Source organism: Falco cherrug, chromosome 8, assembly GCF_023634085.1.
Source record: "Falco cherrug isolate bFalChe1 chromosome 8, bFalChe1.pri, whole genome shotgun sequence".
NCBI classification, from domain to species: domain Eukaryota; kingdom Metazoa; phylum Chordata; class Aves; order Falconiformes; family Falconidae; genus Falco; species Falco cherrug.
In genome coordinates this window covers 27,042,878-27,052,410 of record NC_073704.1, presented here as the reverse complement: position 1 = coordinate 27,052,410, position 9,533 = coordinate 27,042,878, and the positions used below count along the sequence as shown (strand labels likewise).

At 43.2% G+C, this 9,533-nt stretch overlaps 1 protein-coding gene across 3 annotated transcripts in view; it reads left to right on the top strand.

Moving 5' to 3' along the window:
- The first annotated feature begins 265 nt into the window (after positions 1-265).
- The window catches only part of SMARCAL1 (SWI/SNF related, matrix associated, actin dependent regulator of chromatin, subfamily a like 1), a 40,600-nt gene continuing 31,332 nt past the window's right edge, over positions 266-9,533 (top strand). Inside the window, exons 1-5 of one of the 3 annotated variants that reach the window (XM_055718354.1) lie at positions 266-348; positions 1,331-2,269; positions 2,933-2,983; positions 5,635-5,895; positions 7,072-7,122. In XM_055718354.1, the coding sequence (XP_055574329.1) occupies positions 1,399-2,269; positions 2,933-2,983; positions 5,635-5,895; positions 7,072-7,122 (1,234 nt within the window). In that variant the 5' untranslated portion in view covers positions 266-348; positions 1,331-1,398. Of the gene's footprint in view, positions 349-400; positions 498-531; positions 656-1,330; positions 2,270-2,932; positions 2,984-5,634; positions 5,896-7,071; positions 7,123-9,533 lie in introns of those variants that run through there. The other 2 variants (XM_055718355.1, XM_055718353.1) reach the window with 2 other exon arrangements.

Here is a 9,533-nt window from a genome sequence, read left to right as displayed (position 1 = left end):
GCTCTGCCCCTGCCATGCAGCACTATGTGCCGTCTAGGACAAAGCCTCAGCCCGTGGCCGACAGCAGGGTCCTTGCACTAAGTATTTGGGCCCGGCATGAACCCTGGCAAGACGGTGGCGGCGGCAGCTCGTAACCCGCCGACTCCTACAGCGAGACCGCGCAGTTCTCAGAGCCCCTAAGATGGCGCTGCCGTGAGGGGAAGACTAATTTCCCAGCGTGCCGAGCGCCCCGCGCGCCGTTTTGTGTTTCCCGTCATGCAGCGCACCGCTGGCCATTTGGTGCCGCCGGGCGGTGCCGCGGGATGTGCTGGGAGCTGTAGTCCGCGCGGCGGCGGCCTCTGCCAGCTGGTGGGTGTGCGGGCCTGCGGCGGGGAGCGGCTGGGCCGGGGCTGAGCCCGGCGCCGGGGCTCAGAGCCGGCCCAGGGCGGACTGTGGTGGGGTCCTCGGGGGGCGAGGAGGGACTGAGGCCTGCGGCCCTTGAGCCCCAGCGGCGTGCGGTAGTGCTGGGACCCTGTGGGGTGGTGGGTGGGCTTTTAGGACGGCGGGGGACCCCCAGCCTGCGGCGCGGGAGGGAGCTCAGTGGAGTTTGGGACGGGGAGCCTGGTGCCTGGGAGAGGAGTGGCGCGGGGAACGAGCCTCCATTTTTTACAGGTTGGTGAGGAGCGTGGGTCTGTGAGCGCTGGACCAGGCGGGCAGCCCCCGGGGCTGGTAGGGGAGTAGGTGGCGTAAGGCCAGCTCCTGGGAGGTGTGGAGAGGTGGGTCCTCGCTTTTATCGGAAGGCCCTTGACTTGCGAGTGGACCTTTCTCAAGGCAGGAGCTGATTTTGCCCTTTGGGGTTTCACTATGCATCTGCTACATGCTGTGAGATGCCCGAGAACTGGAAGGTGATTAGGAAAGATGGGGTGTCATCCCATCATTGCCGCTAGGTACCAGAAATACGAAATGTGTCCATGCAAGACTATGCAGAGATGTATTGCTTTGCATGCATTTGCCTTTGCAGGGTTGGCTCTGCGGTGCAGGGTGTCCCTGTGCTTGGCTATTTTATCAGTTCTGTTTGGATTTGCAGAGCAGAGTGCTCAGAATGGTGGTGGAGTAGCGGTTTTCTCCTTTTTCTTTATGTTTTATCTATGTGGGACTGGCACTCAGTCCCAGCAGTGGTTGTCTGCTTGCTATTAATGGCTCAGTGCTGGTCTGACAGCTTTGCTGTACTACTAAGTTTTTGTGTAGAATCAGTTACAGTAATACTGAGTTATCAATGCAATAACTATTTTGGGGGCAACAGAGTTGAAACTTACTTCCTCTCTCTGTTGTGGTTTTTTTTTTTTTTTAGGCTGCCCTCCCTTCCTGTAAAGAAGCAGGTACCTCTGTGATTCAGATTTATTGTTTGAATTGTTGAAGATGTCATCAGGCCTTACAGAGGAACAAAAGAGAAGAATTGAAGAAAACCGCCAGATTGCTTTGGCTAGGAGAGCAGAGAGGCTAGCAGCCCAGAGAGCTGGGCAGGTGGGGATTGCTGGACCTCAGGTGAAAGAACAGAGTCCAGGCAGTCAGGGGAACTTGAAGGAAGAAAACAATAATGTCAGGTTCATTGGCCAGCACCAACAGAATCCAAATAGTCCTGCGGACCAGAAGAGCTATCTTCAGAAAGATTATAATCATTACACTGCAAACCAACAGATGGCTGGCTCACATGGAGAGCAGCAAAAGAATTGTTCAGAGGACTCAGAACAAGCAAGTGGCATTAAGCAGTTCCCTACAACAATCCCAAATTCTCTGAGTTATTCCCATAAACATTACATGGATGTTGGTGGCCAAGAACATGGACGACAAGCTTTAATTAATCTTGGTACATTCCAGCAGCCCAAATGCTATCCAGCTTTCAAAAACCCTATAGAACCATCTCATCCTAGATTAATTGATAATGAGCACCCTGACAGTAGTAAAGATTTACAAAGTCAGAACAAATCTACCATAAAATATGTTTCACCACCAAGCAGCACCACCCCGACTGATTCAGAAACACTGATGAACACAAGCAGACCAACGGAAAGAGAAGGGGGAGGTGGTGCCTCTCAGGCTAGTGGTAGGATGCAGAAGCTGACCAGCTCTGCTGGTGCAGGTGCTACCTTTCAAGCTACATTTTGCAAGAAAGCAAATAGTATTACAAAAGGAAAATGTGTGAAATATGGGGAAGACAGATTCCAGGTCGAAATAGGGTATAATGCTGAACTTATTGCTGTGTTTAAGAAGATACCAAGCAAAAGCTATGGTAAGAATTGATTGTTTGCTGTTATCTCTTTTTTACATTGGATCGAAGTTTCATTGTCTGCTGGAACTGTAGTTGCTATATGCTTTTAGCAGTGCAGCTATTAATGGGGGACTAAAGTAAAGACATCTGAAATTGGAAGCAAATTCCAGGCATAAATAGCCCAAGTTTTGATTTAGCCAAGAAGTCAGAAACACTGCTTTATGAACAGTGCTCTAAGAAGTTTAGTGATGGCAGCTGGTCAGTCTTTTGGGACTGCAGGAAGAGAAGTTACTCATAAATTGGTACAGGAAAATGGGTCACTTCAGCTGTAGTTCAGAGTTGATCAGCTGATTCTGTTAACTCTTGCTGAGAGCAGTGGAGTTTCCACCTTTTGGCTTGCTTCTGATCATTTCTCCTGCCTTTATTTGTTATAGTCTACGTTTGTTTCCCTGTCATGTGTTGCTGTTCCCTATGAACAGTTGCTGCATTCTTCTTGTCTTAGTATTGATGTGCCCTATGGCTTTTTTGGTGTCATGTAGCTGTAAACTTGGGTATACTGTTTTTTCAGATGTGTGTCATAAAGTTTGTATGACTAGATTGAATTCTGTTTTGCATCCTGTGAACATTGCACACGATCACTTTTTTTTTCTACCTCAAATGATGGTATGCTCTGCCCTATTTTAGATCCTGCTATGAAAAAATGGAATTTCAGCATGGAAGATTACAGCAGTTTCAGTAAGTAAATGGGCTGTTGAATGACAAAAAAGAATCCAGATCTTGACCCTCTTCTCCTGTCTTCCATAATTATTATTTAGCTTTGTTATTGTCTGGAGTAATAAAAGTAGTGCTACTTAAATGTAATGCCCATCTTTTAGGCACCTAGCTCATAACATTCTTCTGACACTCTGTGGTTGAATAGAAATAACTTAATTTTTCACGTACCGCTCTGAGGTTTTTCAGCAACCAACAAGCCTGGTAACGGGAGAAATACCTGCTGTGCAGTACTTCATATGAATTAGCACTGAGAACTGAGTGTGTTATGCCTAATTTCTAGGTCTGTTCATGTATTTTCTTTTTAAACAGCTCATCATTTTTTCTTCTTTGTTTCTTCTTCTTTATGTTTTCTCCTGTTAATTTTAGGGGTCAGAAAACGAAAAGGGGTAATTTTCTAGGGCTTTGAGTGAGACTGAAAAATGGATTTACCTTGTTTTGGCATAACAAGGATGGGTTTACCTCCCCCCCCCCCATCATTTTTTTCTGGAAAGATTTAGAGGTGAGAGAGGCAAACACTTCAGGTAAGATTTTCAAAAGCACATTGTATTGAAGTGAGCGATAAATCACTATTGATTTCAGTGGGAACAGAATTAGGCCTGTGTTGAGCACTTTGAAAAACCCACAGTTCAGTGCTGGTATTTTAGCTCCTCATGTGGGTTGCCACACATTTATAATTTAAATGCTGCTGGTTTGCTTGAAGTGTATGAAGTACAGATGAGAGCAGAGAGTCTGCACCAAGGAGCTTGCAACAAATGAAAAAGATAGTTTTTAGAAATCATTTGTTTTTTTCCTTAAAGCTATCAAATAGATGAGTTCTTTGTGGAAAGCTTCTGTTGACGTGAAGACAATGTGATCAACATTGAGCGGCAATATTGGGGAAAAATACCATGAGAAAAGGGAAGTGACTTAAAAGGCCCTTGGTTTGAAGTCTTGTAAGTGTAAAAACAATGATTTTAAAACTTCCCACTGTTAATTTTGTTCTTATGAATAATGGTGTCCTGTATTATGTTTCTTTGTACTATAAATTAAACGTGCAGTCCAGCCTAGAACCAGATGCTGAAATGAGAGTAAAATACAAGGGTTTTTTTCCAATTTCTTTCAGTATTAATTGTAGAGGTAAGATCTAACTGCAAAGCTAAAACAGTATCACGTGAAATCTTCTGCTTGGTGCATTGTGAGAAAGTCTAAATTGGTGGTTTGTTAGTGCTCTACTTGAAAAATTACTTTCATTTAATGCTCTTAAAGTTTTTCTTTGGAGTAGAAATCTCAAATCCTTGGGCTTATTCTGGAAGTCACTTACTGTTTTAAAATAAAGTTGGATGAAATCCAAGTGGTTTATATATTAGCTGGTAGGAAGAAAGTGTCTGAATTTCTTTCTTTCTCCCTCTTCTTCCCTTTTCAAATCTTAAATACTGAGCTTAAATTTTGTACGTTTTTGTTGCATATCAGTAAGCTGGACTATTTAAAAAGAAGCAGGGTGGATCATGATGTGCAGCTCAACGCTCAAAGGACAGAATTCACCTGGATCTACTCTAAACGGCTGCTGGATAGGGGAGGTTACCTCTCTACAAATACATAGAGGCAGAATGTGCTTAGTGGTCCCCTGCTCTTGAGTCTAATGGATTCTGGAGATGTTCATGAATCTGTGTTACTGTAGTACCTGAACTGGAGTCTTAGGGATGAACTTAGCTACTTTGGTGCTGTAAAAACACAAGAGAAAATGGTTCTTATTCCTTAATCATCACAGTCAGCTATAATAATAAAAGCAACATAAAAGCAACATGTGGGTATAGATTAGCAGAGAGACCCAGGGAAAAGTGGAATGTTTGTTAGTGTGGATAGCTGTGGTCTCAGGCTAACAGCTGTAAAATGCTGTGTCTCTTCTCTCCTCATGTCCTGGCATCATTACAGAGGTAGTTGCTAGTGGTTAGTAAGATAGGAGCGCAGATGTCTTAACTGTAAGACACAGTAGAATAAAGGGTGATGGACTTAAATTGTAATAAAGGGGATTCAGGGGTCTGGACTAGCTTCCTTCCTGATAGCCTTCCTACAGTATTGTGAGTATACAGCATTCCTCAGAGATGAGATGGCGTATCAGACATTGACACGAGGCAGATATTTTTAGATCTTTTTCCTTTGCTGTTTGCAGAAGCACCTTCCCATCTTTTCAGGCACGTGCTATTGATCACCATGCCCCTGTTGCTGTGACTTTTTAAGTGAAAATGCTGTATGGTTGTGTACAATTTACTGCTGAATGTGGTTTTGCAGGTTGCTTGCCCTGGCCTAGTGAGCCATATTTTGGGATTGCTGATGAGAGGGAGCCTAATGCAGTGACAGTGCTGGACAAACACTTGTTCATCTACTGTCATGTTCCCTCTGTCCCTGCTGTATTCTCAGTGGAAAATCCCACCAACCTGCCCCTCCAGGCCATCACTCTCTCTATTCTTTGTCCCTGTGAGTGAAAGTAGGGTATCATCATTCCTTTTAAACTTGAAGATCCATCGAGTGTTTGTCATCCTCTTGTTCTTTCTCTTCCCAAAGCATCCTGTGCATCTTCAGTTTGTGTTCTTTGCTATTAACGCTTTCTCTGTATCTCTTGCTTTTCTCCTTAGTGGAAGCAGCAAGTCAACTTTCATCAGTAATTCTGGTGCCGCTGGAAGGAGAAAACGCAGTTGACTTGGCATCAAGCTCTCATTTCATTGGCAGTAGGGTTGATATGAAATCCCTCTTGAAGATGTGTAAGAACTGGAAGAAACCCTCAGCCCTTTTCAAGGGGAAGTGCATGCTGATCTCTCGCTTGCGGTTCGAGGTTGATATTGGGTATTCTGCTGAAGTGATTAGTGTGTTCAAACAGATGAATTCCAGGAATTATGGTGAGTCTCTGGTTGTTTCTGCTTTATTCTAATGACATTGTTGGGGCTGCTCTTGGAGTGCTATGGATACTTCAGAGGAGAGAGATAGTGAGACTACATCCCTCTGAAAGAGCATGAGAGGATGTACTTTGGTGAAGATTTTGAGAGCTCCTGTAGTTCTGTTACAGTGCTGTATCCGTGTCCTGCACTTTGCTTGGTGGCTGAACATGGCTTCTTCTGGGCCTGTTAGCCAAGGTGGTATTTCAGGACTCGGTATAATTATGTTTACTTTTGAGGTGGGATGTGCTGATAATTTGCCATCAGTACAGAGACCATGCATAAGTTCTTGCCTTTGTTGTCAAATGCAGCTAGGCATTCTTGTATTGCTCCTTCTTTACTGTGGTGTATGATTGCAACTGCCTGCACAGATTGAGTTTACCAGCAGCTTTACTGATGTTTTTGAGGGAAGTGGAGCTGTTTTTTATGTTGGCATTCAGATTTCAACGGTAAACATCAGTTTTTCCCACTTGTAAGGTGGGAAATGAGACACAGAGTGATGAGATGACCTGCACAGTATCACAGCACATCAGTGACAGCATGAGGAACAAATCCTGGAGCTCTTGTTCTTTGGGCAGAGCCCCACCTGGTTCATGTGTCTTCAGGTAACTCTGAATTGACTCTGCCTTTCCTGGAAGTTGTAGGCAAGTGCTACCTGGAGATAAACCTGCCAGGCAGTCATGTTACATTTTGGGTATTCATGAATTGGTGAATTTACTCTGTCCTGTCCTGAGAACATTCTCCGTAGGGTACAGAGGTAAAATCGAAAGTGATTGTCTTACTGACTGAAGTCAGAATTTGTTGGTTAACAAATACGAACCTTCACACACATTCTTCATCCCTTCTTGCAGTGAAGAGAAAGTAGTTGCCAAAATCCTTAGGCAGGTGGGTTCATTATAATGGTTCATTGACCTTGGCTTGCTCTGGTGATACCACTTCTAGACGTGTGCTCATACTTCGAAGACTTCTTCAAACTGTTTGCTTAACCTGAAAGCAAACAGAGAATTGATTGCTGAACAAGGTAAGAATTCTTTTAAAGCAGTTCAGAAATGCAGAGGATATTGATGGATAGTGATGTTCTTACAGAGAATTCAGTCTTTTAAAAAAGTCTTCCAGCAGTGTTTGTTGTAACTATTGCAGATATGAACACCAGAAAGTGGAATTTCCTGCTGGAGGACTATCCCAAACTAAGTGAGTATCGGTGTTTTTCTGGCTAGGGCTATTTTCTGCTGAATTAATTCTGACTTCATTTCTTGGGCTAAGCCTTTTCACTTTGGGGAGATAAGTTGCTAACAAACTATGAAGCAGGTGTCTTCCTGTTTTGTCAGATATTTACATTGCCCAGGCTCAAAACTCTGCAAATGTGTGTTATTCATGGCAGTCCTTTAGGGGCCCGTTGAAAAAGTCTTGTTTTGTCAGATTCTGCACTGAATTTCTGTGCTGTTTCTTAGAGCACATGGATGTATTTACTATCACAAGGTTATTGCTTGTAATGTACAGCAGCTCTACTTGAACTGAGGAGGTGCAGGAGAATGGATTCCTCTGTTCCCACTTGCCACATTTGAGGAGGTCAGCATGCTGGCTGCCAAGGCTTCCTGTCCTTACAGAAATTCTGTCTTACTGACTCTTTATCTGTGCTGTTCTTATCCTCAGTGGCAGCCTGCCTTGCTCCCTTTTGTGTGTATATCAATTTATAAACTGGCACAGCCACCCCTTGCTCAGAAAACAAACATATATCAGGCTGTTTTACTTCACATTCTCTTAAGTAGTGTGCATGGTGTTAAGCTATTTCATTTCACACCCAGAAAATTTCATTTTTCAGGTCAGAGTGCTTGGTTTTCAAGTGAACTGATGATTTCTGTAACAACCAGTTCCTCCACTAGCTGATTTTGTTCAGCGTCGTATTTTACTGCTGGTTAAAAAGCCTTTCGGTCAGCACACAACTGTTAACTTTTTAATTGATGTACAAGGCAGGTTAGAATTCAGGTTCCATAGCTGAGTTGATTTTGAGGCAAAGAAGATGATCTGTTTGTTTCTTTTGCAGAAGTGTGTAAATCTGCTCGAAGCAGAGGCGTTCTTCTTGGAGCAGAATTTCATACTCTACTAAAATACTTTGGTACTGGTTGATGAAAGCTTAAAAAAAAGCTTAGCAAAAAATCTTTTTAAGAGAGCATCATATTTTCTCTTCCAAGTGGACTCTAAGCACATAGTGTTGCTACAGTGTTCGCTGCTTGGTAGAAGCTGGCCTAGTAGACTTCTGCCTTTATGCACGTGTGTAATGCTGGTGAGTCACTGAACTGAAATGTAGAACTGTGGTTTGTGGTGTTTTGCTTTTTTTTTAAAAAAAAAATATGGATGACACTGCAGAATAATCCAGTCTCAGCAACATGCCCCTAGCACATCTGCTTCTTAGGTTTTTTTGTGTTAAGTTTGGAATGCTTTGAGATGAATAGCATTATGCAAGTCTTAAGTGTTACAATTATATTAATCATCACAGTTGGCCTGCAGTGTTTGCCTTGGTACTCAGGCAAGTGTATGTGGCTGTGGAATTTGATTGGGTAAGCTTCAAAAAGATAATAAGCAAGGTGCTCTGCACACATCCTTAGAAAGCGTTACTGAGTTTCAGAGCTCCCGAGCTGTTCAGAGTAGTTTTTGTACAACATGGGCTCATGTTTCTAGGGGATACCGAAGCACATCTGATAACTGAGTATCTGTATGCTCCTATGATGCATGTCTTAATAACAATAATAATGGTTGTAGGGCTGAAAGCCACATGGTGGAGCCTTGTAGGAATGCCACATCTTGAAAACAAGTGAGTGTGTCTTGGTGGAAACTATTATGAAACTCCAGGATTGGGATGTTAACGGGCCCTGATTTCAGTGAGAGCTGATGATCTCTCACAATTTGCAAAGAGAGCCTTTTGGATGTTGAAAGGGTCTGATCCTGTGTCACATGCTAGGCAGTCTGAACAAACACATCATATTCCAGACTGTCACTCTCTCAGCCATGCTGGCTGGCAGTTGTGTACATTGCATGAAGTATTCAGAATCCCACAGATTTGAGGAAAGCGGGGTGGGGGTGGGGTGGAATTTCTATAAATCTGCTTGCAGGGTGTAATTTGTGAGGGCATTTGAGGCTTCTAGCACGTGCCTTTCTGAGGAACAGCATTCGCTTTGTGCCTGTTCATTTACCTACGTCAAGATAAAAAAAAAAGAAAAGAATTTTTAAAAGCTGGTTGCCATTTCCAGCAGAGATAGCTGGGAACTGTTTGTAGAGGTTAATGTCTCTTTGCCTCGTTGCTCAGTCATCTTTATATAAAGGTCACTTCAGTAAAAAATGTCTGTTGGATGAATCATGCTGGTGGCAGATATATCTTAATCACTCTCCCAGCTCATGTACGGAACAATAGCAACAGAATTATCAGTGAGCAAATTGTAGCAATTATGCTAACACATAGCTCAGTCTGTGAGTGTAATAACAAGCTTGTGCTGTACTTCGGGTGGAAAGAGTTCCTGCTATTGAAGAAGAATAAATTAAACTGGAGAGTTTAAAAAGTTTGGTTGTTGCCCAACCACAAATGGAAATCTTTTCATATGTATATT